Source organism: Saccopteryx bilineata, chromosome 8, assembly GCF_036850765.1.
Source record: "Saccopteryx bilineata isolate mSacBil1 chromosome 8, mSacBil1_pri_phased_curated, whole genome shotgun sequence".
NCBI lineage: Eukaryota > Metazoa > Chordata > Mammalia > Chiroptera > Emballonuridae > Saccopteryx > Saccopteryx bilineata.
The window spans coordinates 75,620,316-75,647,167 of NC_089497.1; the positions used below are offsets into that span (position 1 = coordinate 75,620,316).

Sequence of the window (26,852 nt, forward strand, 5' to 3'; positions counted from 1 at the left end):
CCCTATTTTTAGAATTTAGCCTTCAAGTTCACCATTTTTAGAACATGGCTCAGAAATTGTCATTTCTAGAAATCCTTTTCATTGCAGGAAAGTGGGCTAAATTATTCCTTGTCAAGTGAGGTTTTCAACTCACAATTTGACTAACATGAAAGAATCAAATCATGTTTGTATAACTGCTTACAACACCGTGACATAGAAATATTCTAAGTGTTTATAAATAGGTTGAAAGGGCAGCCAAAAAGATTGTGCATTCCATCTAGTCTTCACTGCAAGTGGAGGCAAGCATTTTTCCTTTGGCTGACTGGAAAATGTCCATTTGGGATATTTATTCAACAAACACTGTGCGCCTCCTCTTTGCAGAGGGGCTATACTAAGCATAGTAGGGAAAAACAAAGTTCAAAAGGATACTACCCTAACCTTGGAGGGAAGAAATTGTTTCAAGTCTCATAGGAAAAATTAGTTATACTTCTGATTTTCCCTTGTATATGAATCCTCTGAACTTATTATTAACTGATAAACTTGGTTTAAAAAAACTTGTTGTGAGAGGGGGTGGTGGGCCTGCAGACAGACCACACCTAGGGAACACAGAAGCACACCCAGTGGACTCCAGGGGCCAAAACATTCTTTTACACAGACAAAATGAGAAGGCACAGAAATGCAACACAAATGAATCAAGAGAAATCCCCAGAAAAGGACCTGAATGAGTCAGATATAACCAAATTACCAGATGCAGAATTTAAAATAACGATTGTTAGGATGCTCTAAGATATTAGAACAACAATAGATTGTTATTACGAACACCTAAATAAACAGATAGCAAATATAAAAAAGGACATTGAAGTAATAAAAAAGAGTCAGAAATGACAAATACAATATCAGAAATGAAGAACAAATAGAAGGAATTAAAAGCAGGATGGATGAAGCTGAGAATCGAATCAGCGAGTTAGTGGACAAGATAGATGAAGGCACGGAAGCAGAGCAGAAAAAAGAAAAGAGACTCAAAAGTCTGAGGAAACTCTAAGAGAGCTCTGTGACAACATGAAGAGAAATAACATCTGCATCATAGCGGTTCCTGAAGAAGAGGAGAGAAAAAGGGATAGAGACTTTGTTCAAACATATCATAGCTGAAAACTTCCCTCAGTTAAGGCAGGAAAACGTCTCACAAGTTCAAGAAGCACAGAGAACTCCATTAAAGAGAAACCCAAAGAAATCTACACCAAGACACATCATAATTAAAATACCAAAGCTAAGTGATAAAGAGAAAATATTAAAAGCTGCTAGAGAAAAAAAGACTTTCACCTACAAAGGAGCCCCTATAAGGATGACTTCCGACTTCTCAACAGAAACACTTGAGGCCAGAAGGGAATGGCAAGAAATATTCAAAGTAATGCAGAAGAAGAGCCTACACCCAAGACTACTTTATCCAGCAAGGCTATCATTTAAAATTGAAGGAGAAAAAAAAGCTTTCAAGACAAAAAAAAAACAACTCAAGGAATTCTCTACAACCAAACCAATGCTGCAAGAAATGCTAAGGGGCCTGTTGTAAACACATCAAAGGAGAAAAAGAATATAGCAAAAGAAGAATACAGTTTTAAAGAATAAAATGGCAATAAACAACTACATATCAATTATAACCTTAAATGTAAATGGATTAAATGATCCGATCAAAAGGCATACGGTAGCTGTGTGGATAAGAAAACATGACCCATACATATGCTGTCTACGAGAGACACTCCTTAAAACAAAAGATGCACATAGAATGAAGATAAGAGGATGGAAGAAAATATTTCATGCAAATGGAAATGAAAAAAAAGCTGGAGTAGCGATACTTATATCAGACAAAATGGACTTTAAAACAAAGGTTAAGAGATAAAGAAAGTCACTACATAATGATAAAGGGAGCAATCCAACAGGAAGATATCACCGTTATAAATATCTACGCGCCTAATATAGGAGCACCTAAATATATAAAGCAGAATTTGATGGATTATAAAGGGCGAGATCAACAGCAATACTATAATAGTAGGGGATTTCAATACTCCACTTACATCACTAGATAGATCCTAAAGAAAGAATTAACAAAGAAACAGCAGACTTAAAGGACATACTAGATCAACTCAATTTAATAGATATCTCCAGAACCTTTCACCCTAAAGCAGTAGAATATACATTCTTTTCAAGTGCTCATGGTACATTCTCTAGGATAGACCACATGTTAGGTCACAAAAGCGGTCTCAACAAATTTAAGAAGATTGAAATCATATCGAGCACTTTCTCTGCTCACAATGGCATGAAACTAGAAATCAACCACAACAGAAAAACTGAAAAATACTCAAACACTTGGATACTAAATAGCATGTTATTAAATAACAAATGGGTTAACAATGAGATCAAAGAAGAAATAAAAACTTTTCTAGAAACAAATGATAACGAGCATACATCAACTCAAAATTTAAGGAACACAGCAAAAGAAGTACTGAGAGGGAAGTTCATAGCATTACAGTTATACCATAAGAAGCTAGAAAAAGCTCAAATAAACAACTTGAACCTGCATCTAAAAGAACTAGAAAAAGAACAGCAAGTAAAGTCCAAATGTAGTAGAAGGAAGGAAATAATAAAGATCAGAGGAGAAATAAATGACATAGAGGCTAAAGAGACAAAAAAGAGGATGAATGAAACCAGGAGCTGATTCTTTGAAAAGGTAAACAAGATCAATGAACCTTTAACCAGACTACCAAGAAAAGAAGAGAAAGGACTCAAATAAATAAAATAAGAGTGGAGAAATAACTGACACAACAGAAATACAAAATATTGTAAGAACACACTGTGAAGAACTGTACACTAAATTCTAGACAACCTAGATGAAATGGACAAATTCCTTGAAACATATAATATTCCAAAGATCAATATGGAAGAATCAGAAAACCTAAACAGACCAATTACAATAAATGAGATTGAAACAGTTATCAAAATACTCCCAGGCCCTGGCCGGTTAGCTCAATGGTAGAGCGTTGGCTTGGCGTCCAGGAGTCCCGAGTTTGATTCCCGGCCAGGGCACACCAGAGAAGTGCCCACCTGTTTCTCTACCCCTCCCCCTCTCCTTTCTGTCTCTCTCTTCCCCTCCCGCAGCCAAGGCTCCATTGGAGCAAAGTTGACCTAGGTGCTGAGGATGGCTCCGTGGCCTCTGCCTCAGGCGCTAGCATGGCTCTGCTTGCAACAAAGGAACACCCGAGATGGGCAGAGCATCACCCCCTGGTGGGCATGCCGGATGGATCCCAGTCGGGTGCATGGGGAGTCTGACTGCCTCCTGTTTCCAATTTTAGAAAAACAAAACTCCCCAAAAAGGAAAAGTCCTGGTTCTGATGCCTTCACAAGTGAATTCTACCTAATACTCAAAGAAGAACTAACTCCTATCTTTCTCAAGCTATTTCAAAAAATTCAAGAGGAAGGATCACTTCCAAGTTCCTTTTATGAGGCAAGCATAATTCTGATTCCAAAGCCAGGCAGAGAGAACACAAAGAAAATTTTAGGCCAATATCCCTGATGAATTTAGATGCTAAAATCCTCAACAAAATATTAGCAAACCGGATCCAAAATATATGAAAAAAATTATACATCATGATCAAGTGGGCTTTATTCATGGGAGGCAAGGATGGTATGATATTTGCAAATCAATCAATGTGATTCATCACATAAACAAAAGGAAGGAGAAAAACCACATGGTAATTCCAATTGATGCAGAAAAAGCATTTGATAAAATCCAGCACCCTTTCATGATCAAAACTCTCAGGAATGTGGGAAAACTGGGAACATACCTCAACATGATAAAGGCCATCTATCACAAACCCACAGCCAACATCATACTCAGTGGGCAAAAATTAAAAGCAATCCCCTTAAGATCAGGAACAAGGCAGGGGTATCCCCTTCCACCACTCTTTTTCAACATAGTTCTGGAAGTCCTAGCCACAGCAATCAGACAAGAAGAAGAAATAAAAGGTATCCAAATTGGAAACGAAGTAAAACTATCATTATTTGCAGATGATATGATATTGTACATAGAAAACTTTAAAGTCTCAGTCAAAAAACTACTGGACCTGATAAATGAATTCAGCAAGGTGGTAGGATATAAAATTAATACTCAGAAATCAGAGGCATTTTTATAAACTTATAATGAACTGTCAGAAGGGGAAATTAAGGAAGCAATCCCTTTTACCATTGCAACCAGAAAAATAAAGTACCTAGGAAAAATTTAACCAGGAAGATTAAAGACTTATATTCAGAAAGTTATAAAACATTGATAAAAGTAATCAGGGAAGATACAAACAAGTGGAAGCATATGCTGTGTTCATGGTTAGTAAGAATAAACATCATTAATATGTCTATATTACCCAAAGCAATTTATAAATTCAATGCAATACCGATTAAAATACCAATGACTTACTTCAAAGATAAAGAACACCTATTCCAAAACTTTATATGGAACCAAAAGAGAACACGAATAGCCTCAGCAATCTTGAAAAGGAAGAATAAAGTGGGAGGCATCACACTTCCGGATATCAAGTTATACTATTGGCCATAGTACTCAAAACAGCCTGGTACTGGCATAAGAACAGGCATATAGATCAATGGAACAGAACTGAGAACCCAGAAATAAACCCACACTTTTATGGACAACTGATATTTGACAAAGGAGGTAAGAGCATACATTAGAGTAAAGACAGTGTCTTCAACAAATGGTGTTGGGAAAATTGGACAGCTACCTGCAGAAAATGAAACTAGACCACCAACTTACACCATTCACAACAATAAACTCAAAATGGATAAAAGACTTAAATGTAAGCTGTAAAACCATAAGCATCTTAGAAGAAAACATAGGCATACTGCTCTCTGACATCTCTCGCAGCAAATTTGCCGATTTATCTCCACGGGCAAGGGAAATAAAAGACAGGATAAACAGATGGGACTATATCAAACTAAAAACTTTTGCACTGCTAAAAACAATAAGAACAGAATAAAAAGACAAACTATACAATGGAAGAACATATTTGACAATACGTCTGATAAGGTGTTAATAACCAAAATTTATAAAGAACTTGTAAAACTCAATACCAGGAAGTGAAATAATCCAATCAATAAATGGGCACAATAAATGAATAGACACTTCTCCAAAGAGGCCATACAGATAGCCAATAGGCATATGAAAAAATGCTCAACATCACTAATCATTAGAGAAATGCAAATTAAAACCACAATGAGATATCACCTCACACCAGTCAGATTGGCGCTCATCAACAAAACAGCACAGAATAAGTGCTGACAAGGTTGTGGAGCAAAGGGAACCCTCCTGCACTGCTGGTAGGAATGCAGACTGGTGCAGCCACTGTGGAAAACAGTATGGAGATTCCTCAAAAAGTTAAAAATCGAACTGCCTTTTGACCCAGCTATACCACTTTTAGAAATATACCCCTAGAACACCATAGCACTGTTTGAAAAGAAGAAATGCACCCCATGTTTATGGCAGCATTGTTCACAATAGCAAAGATCTGGAAACAGTCCAAGTGCCCATCAGTGGACAAGTGGATTAAAAAGCTTTGGTACATATATACTATGGAGCCTGACCTGTGGTGGCGCAGTGGGATAAAGCGTCGACCTGGAACACTGAGGTCGCCGGTTCGAAACCTTGGGCTTGCCTGGTCAAGGCACATATGGGAGTTGATGCTTCCTGCTCCTCCCTCTTCTCTCTCTCTCTGTCTCTCTCTCTCACTCCTCTCTCTCTAAAAAATCAATAAATAAAAAAAAAAGAAATCACATATATACTATGGAATACTACTCAGCCATAAGAAATGATGACATCAGATCATTTACAGCAACATGGATGGACTTTGATAACATTAAACTGAGCGAAATAAGTAAATCAGAAAAAACTATGAACTATATGATTCCATACATAAGTGGGACATAAAAATGAGACTCAGAGACATGGACAAGAGCATGGTGGTTACGGGATGGGGGCAGGAGAGGGAGGAGGCTGGGGGAGGTTAGGGGCACAAAAATAACCAGTTAGAATATGACGGAAGACAGTTGGACTTTGGGTGATGGGAATTCAGCATAATCAAATGTCAAAATAACCTAGAGATGTTTTCTCTGAACATATGTACCCTGAATTATCAATGTGTACCCCTTTAAAATTAATTTAAAAGAAAAAAAAACTTGTTGCTTGTTATATATGTTCTTTCTTTGCATACCTTACTTTATTTTATTTTTTTAAGTGGGAAGTGGGAAGGCAGAGCGACTCCCGCATGTGCCTGATTGAGATCTGGCAAGCCCCCTATGGGGTGATGCTGTGTTATTGCTCTGTTGCTCAACAACTGAGCTATTTTAGTGCCTGAGGTGAGGCCACGGAGCCATCCTAAACACCTGGGGCCAACTTGCTCCAACTGAGCCATGACTGCGGGAGGAGGAGGAGGAGGAGAGAGAGAGAGAGAGAGAGAGAGAGAAGGGAGAGGGGGATGAGGTGATGGTCACTTCTCCTGTGAGCCTTGACCAGGAATGGAACCCGGGACATCCACATGCCAGGCTAATGCTCTACCATTGAGCCAACCGGCTAGGGCCATCTTTCTTTTGTGAAATCAGTTTGTTTCATTATCTTCCTTTGATAATTTCCTTCAGTCTGTGTAAAAATTTAAGGTTTCTGAAAGTCTTCTCTGTAATGCTTAGGCATAAATACTAGCTTACATGTTATTAATTCTATTAATAGAAGTGCTACTAATATAAAATTATACATATGACTTAGTATTAATTCTGGTTATTATATAAAATTTTATTTTCCTGAGATGTCTCATCTTTTTTTCATATTGGACCTAAAATATTTTATTTGTTATTCCATCTATGATCAGTGTACTTGGAAAGTGTTTTCATTGAAGTTTTATGTATTTTACAAAATATTTCTGAACTGACCTGTGTTACACTATAAATATCCTTCCTCTCACTTCAACTCCTAGATGTCAGAACAGAAGGAAACTCAGGACTTTTGCTTTTTGCTGATGCATAGTAACAAATATAACTGTGAATACTGTGGCCTTATTGAATCAACCTAGTCCATTTTTACTCAGGGGATGCAATTAAATATATTTTCATTATAAGCCCAGTATATATTTGCACAATGAAATACAGTTGAGAGTCCATAATTAAATCAATTGGCCACAGATACATGGTTTTACAACAAGGGTAACAAGACCATTTAATAGGGAAAGAATAATCTTTTCAAGAAATGGTGCTGAGACAACAGGATATCCACATACAAATGAATGAATTTAGACTCCAGCATCCTACCATGTATAAAAATTAACTCAAAACAATACCTGAATATAACAAATAAAAGTGTAAATTCTTAGAAATAAACATAGTTGTTGATCTTTGTGATCCTGGATTAGATAACGGTATGATTTGACATTGAAAGCACAAACAACAAAAGAAAAAATAAGTAAATTGGACTTCATTAACATTAAAAACTTGTGTGTCAGAAAACACTATCAAGAAAATGAAAAGACAGCCTAATAGAATGGGAGAAAATATTTAAATCATACATCTGATACGGGTCTAGTATTCAGAATACTAGAACTCCTACTACACAGCAATAAACAAGTAATCTTATTTAAAAATAGGCAAAGGATTTGAATAAACAGTTCTTCAAAGAAAATATCAAATGGCTAGTAAGCGCATGCAAAGATACTCCACATGAAGAGGTACTAACCACTAGTGAAATGCAAATCAAAACCACTAACTACAATTTCACTTCCACTAAGATGGCTGTAATGATACTAATTTTAAAAAGGAGACAGCAACAGAATGTGAGGAAATTGGAGCCCTCATATATTCCTATAAAATGGTGCAGCTGCTATGAAGAACAATTTGACAGTTTAGGTTAAACAATGAGATTGCATATCAACCACCAATTCTACTTGTAGGCGTATACTGAAGAGAATTGAAAAAATATGTATACAGAAAAACTTGTAATTGAATGTCAAGCATTATTATTCATAAGCCAAAAAAGTAGAAACAGATCAACAGCAATACCATAACAGTAGGAGATTTCAATACCCCACTAACATCACTAGATAGATCCTAAAGAAAGAAAATTAACAAAGAAACAGCAGATTTAAAGGACACACTAAATCAACTGGATTTAATAAATATCTATAGAACCTTTTATCCTAAAGCAGCAGAATATACATTCTTTTCAAGTGCTCATGGTACATTCTCTAGGATAGACCACGTATTAGGGCACAAAAGAGGTCTCAACAAATTTAAGAAGATTGAAATTATATCAAGCACTTTCTCTGATTACAATGGCATGAAACTAGAAATCAAGCACAACAGAAAAACTCAAAAATACTCAAACACAAGGTAACTAAATAGCAGGTTGTTAAATAACAAATGGATTAATAATGAGATCAAAGAAGAAATTTAAAAAATTCCTAGAAACGAATGATGATGAGCATACAACAGCTCAAAATTTGTGGGACACAGCAAAAGCAGTTCTGAGAGGGAAGTTTGTAGCACTACAAGCACACTTTCAGAAGCTAGAAAAAGCTCAAATAAACAACTTAACCCTGCATCTGAGAGAACTAGAAAAAGAACAGCAAGTAAAGTACAAATGTAGTAGAAGGAAGGAAATAATAAAGATCAGAGCGGAAATAAATGACATAGAAGCTAAAGACAATACAGAGGATCAATGAAATCAAGAGTTGGTTCTTTGAAAAGATGAACAAGATTGATGAACCTTTAACGAGACTCGCCAAGAAAAGAAGAGAGAGGACTCAAATAAAATTAGAAATGAGAGTGGAGAAGTAACAACTGACACAACAGAAATACAAAATATTGTAAGAAAATACTATGAAGAACTATATGCCAAAAAATTAAACAACCTAGGTGAAATGGACAAATTCCTTGAAACATATAATCTTTCAAAAATTAAGTTGGAAGAATCGGAAAACCTAAACGGACTGATAACAACAAATGAGATTAATAGTTATCAAAAAGCTCCCCAAAAACGAAACCCTGGGGCCTGATGGCTTCACTGGTGAGTTATACCAAATATTCAAAGAAGAACTAACTCCTGTCCTTCTCAAGCTATTTCAAAAAATTCAAGAGGAAGGAAGACTTCCAAGTTCCTTTTATGAGGCGAGCATAATTCTGATTCCAAAACGAGGCAAAGACAACACAAAGAAAGAAAATTATAGATTGCTTTCTGTTAGTTTTGTTTCTTGTTTGAGCCTTCTCTTTCATTTTTCTATCTTTTGTTTTTATTTGGTTGTATTCCATACATCTTTCCTCTGTTGCTATCTTTTTTAAATCATGTGCTTCTGTGGTGGTTTTTTCAATGGTGGTTACCTTTAAGTAATGAAAAGGGTTCCTACTCTGTTCATTGTAGTGCACTATTTTGTGAGTACTTTTGCACTCCATCGTCCTTTGCTACTGTTAGTCTCCATCCTCTCCCCCCCCCTTTCTTTTTGTTGTCACAGTTTAAATTTGGTTTTATTGTGTTCTTCTTGGAGCTTTTACTTGTGGCTTTGTTTTAATTTTTTGTTGTTCTTTGTATCTGATTGGAGAACCCCCTTTAGTAATTCCTAGAGTGGGGGTTTTCTGATGATAAATTCCCTCATCTTTTCTGTATCTGTGAATGTTTTTATTTGTCCTTCATATTTGAAGGATAGCTTTGATGGGTATAGTATTCGTGGCTGAAAGTTCCTCTCTTTCAGGACTTTAAATATTGGGGTCCACTCTCTTCTAGCTTGTAGAGTTTCTGTTGAGAAATCGGATGATAATCTAATGGGCCTTCCCTTATATGTTGTATTTTTTTCCCCCTGGTTGCCTTGAGAATTTTTTCTTTGCCGTTGGTTTGTGCCAATTTCATTATGATGTGCCTTGGAGTAGGTTTGTTGGGGTTAAGAAAATTTAGAGTTCTGTTTGCTTCTTGAATTTGAGGCTTTAGTTCTTTCCACAGGCTTGGGAAGTTCTCATCTATTATTTGTTTAAGTATGTTCTCCATTCCATTTTCTCTTCTCTCTCTGATATACCTATTATTCTTATGTTATTCTTTTTGATGGAGTCAGATAATTCCTGTAGGGCTATCTCATTTTTTTTTAATTTTTGAGTCTGTCTTCTTCTCTCTGTTGTGCCTCAAGTTGCTTGTCTTCTATTTCACTAATCCTACCTTCTATCTGGCCTGTTCTATTAGCTAAGCTTGTTACCTCGTTTTTCAGCTCGTGAATTGAATTTTTCATCTCTGTTTGATTTGTTTTTATAGTTTCAATTTCCTTGGACATATATTCTTTGTGTTCATTGAGTTGTTTCCTGAGCTCCCTAAATTGCCTTTCTGTGTTTTCTTGTATATCTCTGAGTATTTTTAGGATTTCTATTTTAAATTCTCTGTCATTTAACTCCAAGGTTTCCAATATATTAAATTTTTTCTCCATAGATTTTTCCTCATCTATCTGTGTTACCTCTCTTTTGTATTCATGATATTCGATTTTCTCTTCCTTAATGGCATGTGAGGGTGGTTTTGTTGATAGTATTAATGAGATTTAATAAAGAATAAAAAGTTAAAATCGAAGTTTAAAAAAAAATAATTAAATAAAGAAAAATAAAATAAAAATTTAAAAAAAGGGAATTATCCCCCCCTCCTTTTTTCCTCTCCTCTCCTCTCCCTTCTTTCTTGAGAAAATCTTGTGGCGAACTGTGAATTATATTGTACTAAATAGAACAAACAATGCCTGTGATGGAGGTCCTGAATTGGTGAGAAGTAATCAAGGGGCAAAAAAAAAAAACCCGCAGAAAAAAAGGGGGAGGTATGGACCCACAAAAAGCAAATAAGGAAAAAGTTTGGGTCAAGAATAAAATGATTTGCTTTTAGGTGTTGGTTGACTAAGAGGATGAGAGGAATAAGAGGGAAACAGGAAAATGGGGGGACAAATTAAAAAATTACTATTGTATTTAGTGGAATAAGAACTAGATAAAATGGACAGCCAGGGATGGGAGCACTGCTAGTGTGTTAAAAAGGTGAAGTAAAAACCCCCCAAAATGCCACAAACATAAGTTTGAGTCCCAGATAAGATAATTTGTTTGTTATTGAGGTTTGAATGAGAGGAGACGTAAAGGAGAAAGGAAGAAACTAATATAGAGGGAGAAAAGAGAGAAAAAAAAGAGGGAACCACTAAAAGAAGAAAAAAGAGGAGAGAGAGAGTTAAGGGTTTTGCAGTGCAACCCTCATAGAGAGAAAGGAAGAGGAAAGAAAAGATAATGGGAGATGTAACACTTATGGGTAGTGTAGTTCAAGGAGAGGAGAGAGTAAGACCGGCAGAGAGTTAAACGACCAAATTGGAGGAGGAAAAAAAAAATCAAGAATGAAGATAAGAGAAACAAACAAATATAATAAAATGGGATAGGTTATAAAGTCTGTGGATTATTCTTGATTTTGAGAGGTTATCTTTTTGCTTTTTCTTTTCTTTCCTTCTTCCTGGTCGGAGACTCTGTACCTCGGGTTCTGCCCCTTTGGCACGATCAGGTAGAGGTTTGCAGTTGATAAATCTCTATGGTGATGTCATGTATTGTGCTTCAGTCTCGTTGGCAGTCAAGGCTCATTAGCATTTATAGGCTCTGACAGTGAGAGAGTCCGTGTTTCTGGAGCCTCTAGCCTAGTCTTTCCTTCCTCAATTAGTAGCCTGATAATCCAGTTATTGGGTTGCTGCTGCCTCTGCCTGGATAGTAAGAGGCTCAAAGAGCTGGCAGCTCCCAACTCTATTCCCACTCAGCACAGGGCTCTGGGTAAGGCTCAGTCAGTCAGAGCTGCTAGCATAATCAGGTGGGGCTTCCGCCCACTCAAAGACCTCTGGCTCTGCCACTCTGTCTGGTAACATGGGCGGGTGCCCACTCCCGAGGCGCTTGGAGGAAACTCTCGCTCACTATCTGTGCGCAGACCAGGATATTAGGCCGGCAGTCTCACTCTCTGAGTGAAACTCCCGCCCACACGGAAAAGTTCCAGCGTTGGATTTGGCTCTCACTCCCTCCCCGTGCGCGGCTTTTTCAGGGCGCTGGGGCGGCCCAGAGATTCCGCTTTCGGCCCACACAAAGGCCTCTGACTCTGCCTCTCTGTGGGGTAACACGAGCGCCCACTGCTGAGGCACTCGGAGGAATCTCTCGCCCACTATCTGCGCGCGCTGACCAGGAGATCGGGGAAAATGGCTGCTCCACTTGTCAAGAAGAAAATTATAGGCCAATATCCCTGATGAATTTAGATGCTAAAATTTTCAACAAAATATTAGCAAACCAGATCCAGCAATATATGAAAAAAATCATACACCATGATCAAGTGGGATTTATTCTGGGTAGGCAAGGATAGTACAACATTCGTAAATCAGTCAATGTGATTCACCACATAAACAAAAGGAAGGAGAAAAACCACATGATAATTTCAATAGATGCAGAAAAAGCATTTGATAAAATCCAGTACCCATTTATGATCAAAACTCTTAACAAAGTGGGAATACAGGGAACATACCTCAACATGATAAAGGCCATCTATGACAAACCCACAGCCAACACATACTCAATGGGCCAAAATTAAAAGGAATTCCCCTAAAATCAGGAACAAGTCAGGGGTGCCCCCTTTCATCATTCTTATTCAACATAGTTCTGGAAGTCGTAGCCACAGCAATCAGACAAGAAGAAATAAAAGGCATCCTATTTGGAAAAGAAGTAAAACTATCATTATTTGCAGATGATATGATACTGTATATAGAAAGCCCTAGAGTCTCAGTCAAAAAACTACTGGACCTGATAAACGAATTCAGCAAGGTGGCAGGATATAAAATTGATACACAGAAATCAGAGGCATTTTTATACACAAACAATGAAATGTCAGAAAGAGAAATTAAGGAAACAATCTCGTTCACTATTGCAACAAAAAATAAAGTACCTAGGAATAAATTTAACCAAGGAGGTTAAAGACTTGTACTCAGAAAATTATAAAACATTGATAAATCAAGGAAGACACAAACAAGTGGAAGCATATACCGTGCTCATGGTTAGGAAGAATAAACATCATTAAAATGTCTATATTACCCAAAGCAATTTATAAATTCAATGAAATATCAATTAAAATACCAATGACATACTTCAAAGATATAGAACACATATTCCAAAAATTTATATGGAACCAAAAAAGAACACGAATAGCCTCAGCAATCTTGAAAAAGAAGAATAAAGTGGGAGGTATCAAGCTCCCTGATATCATGTTATACTACAAGGCCATTGTACTCAAAATAGCTTGGTACTGGCATAAGAACAGGCTATAGATCAATGGAACAGGGAACAGAACTGAGAGCCCAGAAATAAACCCACATCTTTATGGACAATTGATATTTGACAAAGGAGGTAAGAGCATACAATGGAGTAAATACAGTCTCTTTAACAAATGGTGTTGGGAAAATTGGACAGCTACCTGCAAAAAAATGAAACTAGACCACCAACTAACACCATTCACAAAAATTCAAAATGGATAAAGGACTTAAATGGAAGCTGTGAAACCATAAGCATCTTAGAGGAAACATAGGCAGTAAGCTCTCCGACATATCTCGCAGCGCTGTATTAGCTGATTTATCTCCACAGGCAAGTGAAATAAAAGACAGGATAAACAAATGGGACTATATCAAACTAAAAAGCTTTTGCACAGCTAAAGATAATATGAACAGAAGAAAAAGACAAACCACACAATGGGAGAACATATTCGACAATACATCTGATAAGGGGTTAATAAATAAAATTTATAAAGAACTTGTAAAACTCAACACCAGGAAGACAAACAATCCAATCAAAAAGTGGGCACATGGTAGAGCATTGGCCTGGTGTGGAGGAGTCCTGGGTTCGATTCCCGGTCTGGGACACAGGAGAAGCGCCCATCTGCAGCTCCACCCCTCCCCCTCTCCTTCCTCTCTGTCTCTCTCTTCCCCTCCTGCAGCCAAAGCTCCATTGGAGCAAAGTTGGCCTGGGCGCTTAGGATGGCTCTATGGCCTCTGCCTCAGGCGCTAGAATGGCTCTGGTTACAACAGAGCGACGCCCCAGATGAGCAGAGAATCGCCCCCTGGTGGGCATGCCGGGCAGATCCGGTAGATCCCGGTCGGGCGCATGCGGGAGAGCCTGTCTGACTGCTTCCCCGTATCCAGCTTCAGAAAAAAAAAATGGGCACAAGAAATGAATAAACACTTCTTCAAAGCGGACATACAGATGGCCAATAGAGAGATGAAAAAATGCTCAACATCACTAATCATTAGAGAAATGCAAATTAAAACCATAATATGATACCACCTCACACCAGTCCGAATGGCGCTCATCAACGAAACAACACAGAATAAGTGCTGGCGAGCATGTGGAGAAAAGGGAACCCTCCTGCACTGCTGGTGAGAATGCAGACTGGTGCAGCCACTGTGGAAAACAGTATGGAGATTCCTCAAAAAATCAAAAATGGAACTGCCCTTTGACCCAGCCATCCCACTTACAGGAATATATCCCAAGGACATTATATCACCAACTGAAAAAAAAAGAAATGCACCCCCATATTTATGGCAGCATTTTTCACAATTGCGAAGAACTGGAAACAGCCCAAGTGTCCATCAGTGGACGAGTGGATTAAAAAGCTGTGGTTCATATATACAGTGGAATCCTATGGGGCTATGAGGAAGAAGGAAATACCACCTTTTGCAGCAAGATGGATGGACCTGGAAACTATTATGTTAAGTGAAATAAGCCAGGCAGAGAAAGAAAAATATCATATGACCTCACTCATTTGAGGAATCCAAGGAACAATGTGAACTGAGGAATGGAATTAAACCTGATGGGAAGGTGGGAGGGAGCTGTTGGGAGTGGTGCAGGGTAGATGTTGGGGGGAAATATGGGGGAGGGGGGATGCTTTTGGGGAGACAATAGAATCTATGTAAACACAATAAATAATTTTTTAAAAAGTGGAAACAACTTAAATGTCCATCAGTTAGTTAATGGAATATTATTTGGCCATAAAAGTAAATGAAGTATTGACATGTGCTACCACATGGATGAACCTTGAAAACATTACACTAAGAGAAAGAAGCCAGACACAAAAGGTCAACTATTGTATGACTTCATTTTTATAAAATGTCCGGGAGAGGCAAATCCACAGAAATAGGAAAGTAAATTAATGATTACCAAGGAATGAGAGACGAGGGTTTCTTTATTTGGAGTGATGACAACGTTCTGGAATTGTATAGTGGTGATGGTTGCCCAACAGTATAAATATACTAACCTCTGAACTATCCACCTCAAGATGGCTTAAATGGTAATTTTGTTATGTGAATTTTATATTGATAAAAGTTGTTTTAAAAAAGATTATATGGAACAGTAATAAAATGCATTTACAAATCTACATTTGCAGTGAAAAGTATTTGAAATTGTATCTAGTGATTTCCGGGTCTTACTGTGTTATCATCCTCTTCCTTCACTGCAGGATGCCAGGAAAGCCTGTGATGATGCAACGCTTGTTCAGGTAAAGTTTCCCCCCGGTTTACTTGACTACTTCACATGGAACAGCTTCCCACTCGTGAAGATGACATTTAGATTCTTTTTATTAGTATTTAATTGAAAAGACTGAGATCTTTACAAACACTTTGTAATTTGTCAGATGCTGTACAAGTGCTTTTAAAGGCATACTTGTTAAAATACAAGTCTGTGGAAAATAAGTACTATAAAATATGTCAATTCTTATATGTTTCTTTTTAGGTAACTTCTAGATTCTTTTTGCTATACTCTGATGAGCTTTTTTCTTTTATCATATAGACTCTCAGGAAGGTTTTGTTAGTTTAACATTGATAATTTTCATTAAGGAAATATTTTATGTGCTTTATAAATACATATAAAACTCTTTCTTATAGACAGTTTAAATTATACATTTTACTCTTTGATTATCTACTATTAGATTTTATTTGGGCTGTTTTTTGTGTGTTTTTTTTTGTTTTGGGTTTTTTTTTGTGTTTTTTTTTTTTTTGCTAAAGTTGGGAGGTATATCTTTTTTTTAGTTAATAGTCTACAGAAGATATTCTTGTTGGAAGGTGTGCCAGTAGCATAATTTTAAATCAGTCATACTTTTTCTTGAACTACATACTGACCCTATAATTATTCTGTGGGATTACTTTTATTAAATTATCTTCAATTGCTCTAAATTTGTTTTGTGTCTTATTTTTGCCTATTAATTATTTCTACTTTATTTTCTGAGCTATGTCTAAGGTAAAGAATAACATTCATGTTTTTCTAAAGATTACAGCAAATATGGATTCCGTGGGTCGGATTCAAATGCGAACAAGACGTACACTGAGGGGGCACCTCGCTAAAATCTATGCTATGCACTGGGGATATGACTCCAGGTTTGTTCTTACCACTGTCAAACTGTATGGAGAATTGTATTCATTAAGAACAATCATTAGCATCTCCTTTAAAACAAATAATTTTTATAGTTACAAACTATATTCATGAAATGTTTGCAGAAAATGCATCCACTCTGAAGACTTTGCTGTCACTAAAAATACTCAGTCACACTTTAAAGGTTTAGAAACCTTGCCTATGGAAAATAACTTCTCTCTCAAAAATACCCATTATCAGATTACTCAGGTAAACTGTTTAGGATTTTTCTTTGCAGTGGGGTATTATACTTTGTTTTTTTCTATGCCAAAAGCAGTTCTGTTCTATTGATATAGTAACCCTGAAGTTTCAGTGAATAAGTAAATATTGTTGAATATTGCTAGGTACAAGTTACTGGATACTTCCATAATTATTACCTAAATTCACAAAGCTGGAAGTACATATCTATCTTTAGCTCTTCAAATTTTATTTTTTCAAGATGCATTCTCTTTTTGTGAGACTAGATTAATTCAGTAGCAGGTATTTTCCTTTTTTTTTTATGCCCCTTTGGCATTTATTTTATACCACTTTTCTGACAATTTTCACTTACTTGATTTCTTATAAATATGTGTAAATATCTTATGTACCAGATGGTAGAAACCTTAAAGATAGGGGGTATTTTCTGTTTTGTACTCATAATACTACCTTGCATTTACAGGCTCTTAATTGATATTTTTGATTAAATTAAATAGGGTTGTTAGGCTTACATTTAAGTACTCTATATTGTCATTAAATTTAAATCAGTAAACACATACCAGTCAGCTAAAACCTACCAGAATGTTGAATAAGGACCTAGAATGCTGTCACCATGAAAAAGTTGAATTATAACCAAAGACATTTTTTGGTTAAATGTCTAAATTTTGTTAAATTTTATGTTATGTTCAGAATTTTGGCATGCAGAATAAATTTCTTTTAAAGTTGAGAGCCAGTTTTTTGGTGTCAGATTTTTAATTTGAAAAATTATATATATTTTTTCTGAACTGTTCTACATTAATGTGATGCATAACGAACTTAAACTATTCTTTCCTCTAAGTGTCAAATTATTTTTGTTTGTTCCTCTAGGCTACTAGTCAGTGCTTCCCAAGATGGAAAATTAATTATTTGGGATAGCTATACAACAAATAAGGTAGAATTTCTTAATCATTCTCTTATGTAACCTATTATTTGAAAAGATGTTCATCAGTTCTTCCCTTTACTTCCAACTGTAGTTTCCTTCTAATATAAATTTATTTCATTTATTTTAATCTAGAGCCTCTCTTGAGGCTTAGTGTTTGTTTTAATGTATAGCCCCTTTTTTATTCCTAAGAACAACTGCAAGAATATTGTTTAATGTATTTTACTAGACTCTCGTATTTCATATTTAAATATTAGAAAAGAGGACATAATAAGTTTTACATATAAATGATTTTTTAAACAAATTCTCATTTTCTAAAATGACACTGACCTCAGATTTTATTTCTATTTGTGAGTAAGCCAGAATGCTAGTATGAAGCTTTTCTTTCGTCTACTCTAGGCATTGATTTGTTTCTGGACTGCTCAGAAGAAACAGTAGATGGGAGGCAAATTACAACATTAGATCTCTTGCTGGTAAAAACCAGTGGGTCCCCCTTATGTGTCCACTGGAAGGAATCCCTGACATACAGGTGTTGAGTGGTAGTGGAAAAGCTTCCACCCTGGCCGGTGGCTCAGTGAATAGAGCGTCAGCTTGGCATATGGATGTCCCAGGTTCGATTCCTGGTCAGGGCACACAGGAGATGCAGCCATCTGCTTCTCTCCCTCTTCTTCTTCCCCTTCTCTCCCTCTTCCCCTCCCACAGCCAGTTTGGTGGCTTAGGCACCAAGGACGGCTCCATTGGAGCGCATCAGTCTCAGGTGCTATAAAAATAGCTTGGTACTTGAGTATCAGCCATGATGGGGTTGCTGGGTGCATCCCAGGTGGGGCACATGTGGGATTCAGCCTTGTTATCTCCCCTCCTCTCACCTAAAAAGAAAGATAAGTAGAGAGAGAGAAGAGAAAGAAAAAAAGAAAGGGAAGGAAAGGAAAAGAAGAAAGAAAAGAAAGAAGAGAGAAAAGAAGAGCTTCAGGAAAATGTTCACAAGCCAAATACCTTTAGGTTCTGTGTACACTTATATCACCATTTTTAAAATGTATTTATTGATTTGAGAAAGAGAAACATTGATTTGTTCTACTTATTTATGCATTTATCTGTCAATTCTTGTATGTGCCCTGATTGGGAGTCAAACTCACAGCCTTTACATATTTGGACGATGCTCTCACCAACTGAGCTACCTGGTCAGGGCCCGCTTATATCACTATTAAAGTTTAAGAAGTATTAGTTTGTGAAGTAAATGGTATCTTCAACCTGGTTGAGAATTTAAAGGTAGCTAAATCAGATTTGCATTATAACAGTTTTTCTTTATTAATTGGCATTGAACATGTGTCTTTCAGTTATATTTTCCTAAAAATATAACTGAAACTAAAAATTTGCATATTAAATTATTTTAGGTTAAGTAAGAGCATAGTAGTAATCACATGATATGTTGATGCTCTATGGACCATTCATCCTTGCTAGTCCCATACACCTTAAATCTTGCTGCTTGACATTCAAATGATTGGTGTTGGGTAAGAAGGCACTAGATAGTGGTATGAACAGATCGGTGCAAACTATTCACATCATTGTTTAAATTTGAGCCCAGAGTATGTGCTTTGTCATTAGAAGAGCCATCTCTCTTCATGGAAGAGCCATTTTAATTGACTCGATACTTGTATTACTCAATGCTATGTTGGAGCAAATTCTTTTGCATACTACTACAAAACCAAAGAATTTTATGGCATTTTTTTATCTTTAATGTTTTCCACTAATATTTCAAATTGTTATATAGCATTTAAATATTTGATTTTGCTTCTCTGAAAAGAATAATTTCTGAAAAGAGCAGTGAAATCAAATTATTTATAATAATTCAGAAAAACAAATAGGCATTTCAGTGTGCATGAGTATTTTGCTTACTATTGTTTCCTTTCTCAATCCATTGCATTCTGTGTTTTGCCCTAAGATGCATTTACTATTTAGTAATATTTTCTCTGTTGGAAATAGGTTGGGAAGATGAATGCCTGTCCTTACGTAGTCATAGTTGTTGTGCTGTACTGGTTTTCCAGATGCATGCCATCCCTCTGAGGTCCTCCTGGGTGATGACCTGTGCCTATGCGCCCTCCGGTAACTATGTTGCTTGCGGAGGACTGGACAACATCTGCTCTGTATATAATTTAAAGACCAGAGAGGGAAACGTGAGAGTGAGCCGGGAGTTACCGGGTCACATCGGTGAGCTCCACTGAATACTGGCCTATTTTTCTTAAAGAAGAAATATTATTTTTAAAAATATAAATTTATTGCCAGAAATTGAAACAATAAAAAATACAAAGAGAAAGCAAATATTAATTTCTGTATTCTCTGCAACCATATAAAATTATGGGATTTGGGCATTGTATACTTAATTATGTAATTGGAATGATATGTTAAGATAACATTTATGAAGTATTTGTCACTGTGATAGCATGTTGCTTTATTTGCCGGAAGGCAGTGGTGTAGCATTTGGTTAGCAATGTTAATAAGGAATTTTTTGCCACTCATCAGGCTTCTGCTGCTCTGAATTCTTTGCAGACCTCTCTGAATATGCTTTTTACAAAATCTCTACAATGGCATTTTCCTGCCATTTCCATATTGAAATACTGGTGAATTCTGAGCATTCAAATGCCACCTTTTTCATGAAGCCTTCACTGGGGTGGTTCTAATTTCTCACAATACTTTTCATTTTTCTCCAAAGTACTTAATCCCATCTGCCATAGGTTATAATGATTTGAGAGGAGAATCAGTCTCTCTCAGGTAATTGTAGTGGGGGGGGAGAGGGACTGTGTCTTACTCAAGTTGTAACTTTCATAGTGCCCAACATTATATCATTGACACAGTAAATACCTGAGAGTTGATAAAATTTAGTTCCAGACAGCATAGAGTTTAAAGTCATTTAAAGTAGAACTGTAAATTGTACTAACAAACACTGTTGCCCAGGTATTATATTTTAAAGACTGTACATTAGTATTTCATATGCCAACTGGTTTTGTCAACAATAACCTAAAATATGTCACTGTCTTTGCTGTAGGCTACTTGTCCTGCTGTCGTTTTTTGGATGACAGCCAAATTGTTACAAGTTCAGGAGATACAAATTGGTAAGTTTATTCCAGAAGAACACTGATTTGGGGTTGAGGGTGGTAGTAGGAACTAATGTAAGAAGATATAGCCTGACCAGGTGATGGTGCAGTGGATAGAGTGTCGGACTGGGATTCAGAGGACCCAGGTTCGAGACCCCGAGGTCGCCAGCTTGAGCGCAGGCTCATCTGGTTTGAGCAAAGCTCACCAGCTTGGACCCAAGGTCGCTGGCTTGAGCAAGGGGTTACTCGGTCTGCTGTAGCCCCATGGTCAAGGCACATATGAGAAAGCAATCAATGAACAACTAAGGTCTCGCAATGAAAAACTGATGATTGATGCTTCTCATCTCTCTTTGTTCTTGTCTGTCCCTATCTGTCCCTCTCTCTGACTCTCTGTCTCTGTAATAAAAAAAAAAAAAACCACCAAAAAACGAAGGAGATATAATAGTCATTATTTTTATTTATTTTTCTTACAGTGCTTTATGGGACATCGAAACTGCCCAGCAGACTACCACATTCACTGGGCACTCTGGAGATGTGATGAGTCTTTCTCTGAGTCCTGACATGAGGACTTTCGTTTCTGGTGCTTGTGATGCCTCTTCCAAGTTATGGGATATTCGAGATGGAATGTGTAGACAGTCTTTCTCTGGACATGTGTCAGATATTAATGCTGTCAGTGTAAGTGAATAGCATTTCTGAGGAAAATTAATTGTGCAATTAAACTGCTGAACTCTACAGCAGGATTTTCACAACAAATTGCCTACAAGGATTCTTATAAATAATGTGCTCTCACCTGACCAGACGGTGGCGCAGTGGATAGAGCGTCAGACTGGGACACAGAGGATCCAGGTTTGAAACTCCGAGGTCCTGGCTTGAGTGCAGGTTCATCTGGCTTGAGTGCAGGATCATAGATATGACCCCATTGTCACTGGCTTGAGCCCAGAGATTGCTGGCTTGAGCTAGGGGTCGCTCGGTCTGCTGTAGCCCCACAGTCAAGGCACATATGAGAAAGCAATCAATGAACAATTAAGTTACCGCCATGAAAAACTGATGTTTCTCATCTCTCTCCCTTCTTGTCTGTCTGTCCCTATGTGTCCCTCTCTCTGTCTTTGTCCAAATAATAATAATAATATGCTCTCATTACATTGCATTCCCAAATAGTAAAGGTTTTATTTAAAAAAAAAGTTTTATTCATAGGCTTAGGTATTTATTTGCAGGTGAACAGTAAATTCTGTATCCAAATACCGAGGAATAGATCATCTTGAGCAAAGAAGGTGGATATCCACAAGTGTGTTCACGTTATTCACAATATTCCTTTATTATTGTGATATCTATTTAATCTTGTAGGATATCTCATTTATGATATTGGTAATTTGTCTTAGTTTTTTCCTGATTAGTCTGGTTGTTATGGGTTGAATTGTATGTCTCCAAGAGTTACTCGTCTTCTGTATCCTTATTTTTGTCGGCTCTTTCTATTCATTATTGAAAAAGGGGTGTTGAAATCTTTAATTGTGAATTCATCCATTTTCATTTGCATTCTGTTAGATTTTTGCTTCATGTATGTCAAAGCATAAATGTTTAGTAATATTATATCTTTTAATGAATAGATTCCTTTATCATTATTAAATATTCTTCTTTATCCCTGGTAATGTTATTTGCTCTGAAATATTTGATATTAATAGAACTATCTTGGTTTTCTTTTTATAAGTGTTAGCATGGGCATATCTTTTTTCTTCTTTTACTTTTAACCTATTTGTGTCTTTATTTTTTTGTGACAGTGTCAGATTGAGAGACATAGGAAAAGACAGAAAGGGAGAGGTGGGAAGCATCAGTTCTTCATTGTGGCTCTTTGTTGTGGCTCCTTAGTTGTTCATTGACTGCTTTCTCATATGTGCCTTGACTGGGAGGCTGCAGCAGAGCTACTGACCTCTTGCTTAAGCCAGCGACCTTGGGCTCAAGCCAGCGACCTTGGGCTTCAAGCCAGCGACCTTTGGGCTCAAGCCAGTGACCACAGAGTCATGTCTATGATCACACGCTCAAGCCAGTGACCCGAGCTCAAGTGATGAACTTTCTTTCAAGCCTGAGACCTCGGGTTTTGAAACTGGATCTTCTGCATCCCAGTCTGATGCTCTTTCCACTGTGCCACCACCTGGTCAGGCTTTTTTTTTTTTTAATTTTTAATTATTTATTTATTTTTCATTAAGTGAGAGGCGGGGAGGCATCTGGTCAGGGATCCACCTGGTAAGCTCCCTACACGGAGCTGCTCTTCCTATCTGGGGTTGCTGCTCCGTTGCTTGGCAACTGAGTGATTTCATTGCCTGAGGTGAGGTCATGGAGCCATCCTCGGTGCCTGGGCCCAACTTGCTCAAACCATTTGAACCATTGCTGTGGGAGGGGGAGAAAGACAGAGAGAAGGGTAGAGAAGCAAATGGTCACTTCTTCTTTCTTCCCTGACTGGGAATTGAACCTGGGACTTTCACACACTGGGCCAGTGCTCTACCACTGAGCCAACTGGCCGACTCCTAACCCATTTGTGTCTTTATATTCAAAATCATTTTCTTGCAGACAGTAGTTGGGTCTTGCATTTTTACAGTCTGATGATTTCTGCCTTTTATAGTTTAGACTCCAAACTGAAATAACAGGCTGAATTTAGAAAGTAGGAAAAACTATCATTTGCAGGTGGTGTTTAGCTATCTAGATACCCCCAAAAAGAGTTCAGTGTATTTTTTGGATTAAAAACTATTTTAAAATCAGTAACTTTGCTATACCAACAATAGCCAGGTAGAAAAGAGAAAGGGAGAAAATCCTATTGACAAAATTATAAAATAAACAAGAAATTAATTTAGCAAGAACTGTGCAGAATCTTGATGAAGATGATCAAAAATATTTACAAAGTAAAACATATCTTAAAATTCCATGTTCCTGAATGGGAAGACTGCATATTGCAAACCAGTCATTTATCCCTCCAAGTAATGTTTAGGTTTACTACAAATTTTAATCAAAACCCAGGAGATTTTTATTTTTGAGAGAACCAGAGGAATATAGAGAAAAGAGACTTGATCAAATGTCTGTGAAACTCAAGTGGGAAGAAGGGAGAGAACAGAAGGGTGGGAAGCAGAATAGCAGGGCTGTGTTAACATTTACTATCAAGTTAGAGTGACTTCAGAAAGTGTGATACAGGTGCTAAAAAGAACAGAATGAAAACTCAAACAAACATTTTTGTGTATATAAGAGTTTAGTGAATTATAGATGTAGCAACAAAATGAGTCAAAATATTATTTAATAGCTGGGACAATCACCTAACTACATATTAGAAAATTGAGTTAGATCCTTACGCTGAATGCCGTATTATCAAACAAATACCAGATGGATAAAAAAATTAAGATATGAGAAATGAAATTATTAAAAAAGAAACTAGAAGAAAATATAATTGAATATTAGATAATATCCTGGGACAGACTGATTTTGTTTATAAAAAGTGAAAGAAATTTCAAAGGGAAAAAACAAATTTGACTACATAAAAATTAAAAAATTGCTTTATATTTTAAAAAAGTAAACAGTATTAAAAAGCAAATGATAAAATATAAAATAATACTTGTAACAAATAAAACAAGTTTATATTCCTACAAATCAAATTAAATACTAATAGCACAGTAAAAAATAAGCAAAGGTCATGAATAATTACTTCACAAAAGTAATACAGGCCCTGGCCGGTTGGCTCAGCAGTAGAGCATCGGCCTGGCGTGTGGGGGACCCGGGTTCAATTCCCGGCCAGGGCACATAGGAGAAGCGCCCATTTGCTTCTCCACCCCCACTCCCTCCTTCCTCTCTGTCTCTCTCTTCCCCTCCTGCAGCCAAGGCTCCATTGGAGCAAAGATGGCCCGGGCACTGGGGATGGCTCCTTGGCCTCTGCCCCAGGCGCTAGAGTGGCTCTGGTCGTGGCAGAGCGACGCCCCAGAGGGGCAGAGCATCGCCCCCTGGTGGGCAGAGCAGCACCCCTGGTGGGCGTGCTGGGCGGATCCCGGTCGGGTGCATGCGGGAGTCTGTCTGACTGTCTCTCCCCATTTCCAGCTTCAGAAAAATACAAAAAAAAAAAAAAAAAAAGTAATACAGGTATCCGTTATGACAAATTTATTTTGTCTTTATAAAAAAATGTGACAAAGTTATTTTGACAAAGTTATTTTGTCTTTATAAAAAAATCAAGGTTGAGCCTGACCTGTGGTGGCTCAGTGGATAAAGGGTCGACCTGGAACACTAAGGTTGCCAGTTTGAAACCCTAGACTTGCCTGGTTAGGGCACATATGGGAGTTGATGTTTCCTGCTCCTCAACATGTCTGTCCTTTTCTCTTTCTCCTCACTTAAAAAAAAAATCAATGTTGAGAAGGGCCAGTATTTGCAGAAAGGGATTCACAAACCAATAATGCATAGTTTTCCTTACCAGTAGCTTAACTTTATAACCTAGTCTAACTGGAATGAGTCATGTCCCCATTTATAAACTCCAATTTGTTTCTCATAATGGGATTTTGAAGCATTTCTTTAAGAGTACATATATATAAATACAATAGTGATATTTATATTTAAATATTTTAATAAGATATATAGAAGACCAGAGCCTATATTCACTGAATACTTGCTATGTGCTAAACAATAGGCTATGTACTTGGCATGTGTCGTTTCATTTGGTCCTAACCAACACTCTAAAACTGGAACTAAGGCCCAAAGTATTTAAAAATCTGTACTGCCCAACAGCACTCACCTGGTAAGAAGCCAAGTTGGAATTTGATTCTAGGTCTTTTTAATCCCAGAGTCTATTATTACAATATCACATTATTTTTGTACATGTCAATGGAATAAACGTTGCTTTTCTTTACAGTTTTTTCCAAATGGATATGCCTTTGCCACTGGCTCGGATGATGCCACTTGCCGTCTCTTTGACCTTCGCGCAGACCAAGAGTTGTTACTGTATTCTCATGACAATATTATCTGTGGAATCACCTCCGTAGCCTTCTCAAAGAGTGGGCGCCTCCTGTTAGCTGGTTATGATGATTTTAATTGTAATGTGTGGGACACACTAAAAGGAGATCGTGCAGGTTAGTATCTAAGTCCACATTGGATTTTGGTTTTGTTCAGGAACATGAAGAGGTTCCCATCTGTTTGAGGCTCCTGGACATCCCAAATGTGGGGAATGGCTGCCCAGCAATTCTTTTTTTTTTTTTTTCCCTGAAGCTGGAAACGGGAGAGACAGTCAGACTCCCGCATGCGCCCGACCGGGATCCACCCGGCACGCCCACCAGGGGGCAATGCTCTGCGTCACTCTGTTGCGACCAGAGCCACCCTAGCGCCTGGGGCAGAGGCCAAGGAGCCATCCCCAGCGCTGGGGCCATCTTTGCTCCAATGGAGCCTCGGCTGCGGGAGGGGAAGAGAGAGAAAGAGAGGAAGGAGAGGGGGAGGGTTGGAGAAGCAGATGGGCGCTTCTCCTGTGTGCCCTGGCTGGGAATCGAACCCGGGACTTCTGCACACCAGGCCGACACTCTACCACTGAGCCAACCGGCCAGAGCCCGAGCAATTCTTATTCATGGTTATTGTTGCCCTCTGAGTGCAGTTACAGCCCAGAAATCATAATCATATTTTTGTTTTCTGAAGAGTTAACATCTAGTTCTGTCATGTTTTCTTTCCCAAATACAACTGAATATTTATTTAGAAAGTCACAGAGGTAGAAAAAGTGAGTCTGCTGGGTGTGAGCTCAGGAAATAAGTTAGAGGCAAAAGAAGAGCCCTTGGAGCTTGAGAGAGAGAATAAAGCTGTGTTTCTGGGGGGAGGGGAAGAAAAAATGTGGTCCTGCTTCTGAGAGAGAGAGAGGATATTTTTGTTTAAGTTTTAATATAAAGATGAACGGTGAATATAATTCAGTGTAGTCTTTTCTGAAGTACAGTTTTCTTATAACTTGCAGGAAACATTGTAACTGTTGTGGATCATCTTTCTTTCGGAACAGGTCTTTTCTTTCCTTAGCCCCATACTCTGAGTTCTGTCCTTGCAACTGTATAATTTTTTTTTAATTTATTGGGAAGAGGGGAGGCAGAGACAGCTTCTTGCATGCGCCCCATCGGGATCCCCCCCAAGCCACTTTTTTTAGCACCTGAGGTGGAAGCACTAGGGGCCAGCTCATTCCA

General features: G+C 37.6%; 1 protein-coding gene across 3 annotated transcripts in view; it reads left to right on the forward strand.

Moving 5' to 3' along the window:
* GNB4 (G protein subunit beta 4) overlaps window positions 1-26,852 on the forward strand; it is a 76,048-nt gene that overhangs the window by 37,776 nt on the left and 11,420 nt on the right. For all 3 annotated transcript variants that reach the window (XR_010726864.1, XR_010726865.1, XM_066241399.1), the window contains exons 3-9: window positions 15,536-15,574; window positions 16,342-16,448; window positions 17,545-17,608; window positions 19,639-19,801; window positions 20,637-20,703; window positions 21,159-21,360; window positions 25,556-25,772. Coding sequence is in view for 1 of the 3 variants with exons in the window: in XM_066241399.1 (XP_066097496.1) it covers window positions 15,536-15,574; window positions 16,342-16,448; window positions 17,545-17,608; window positions 19,639-19,801; window positions 20,637-20,703; window positions 21,159-21,360; window positions 25,556-25,772 (859 nt within the window). In the remaining 2 variants the exon portion in view is untranslated. The remainder of the gene's footprint in view (window positions 1-15,535; window positions 15,575-16,341; window positions 16,449-17,544; window positions 17,609-19,638; window positions 19,802-20,636; window positions 20,704-21,158; window positions 21,361-25,555; window positions 25,773-26,852) is intronic.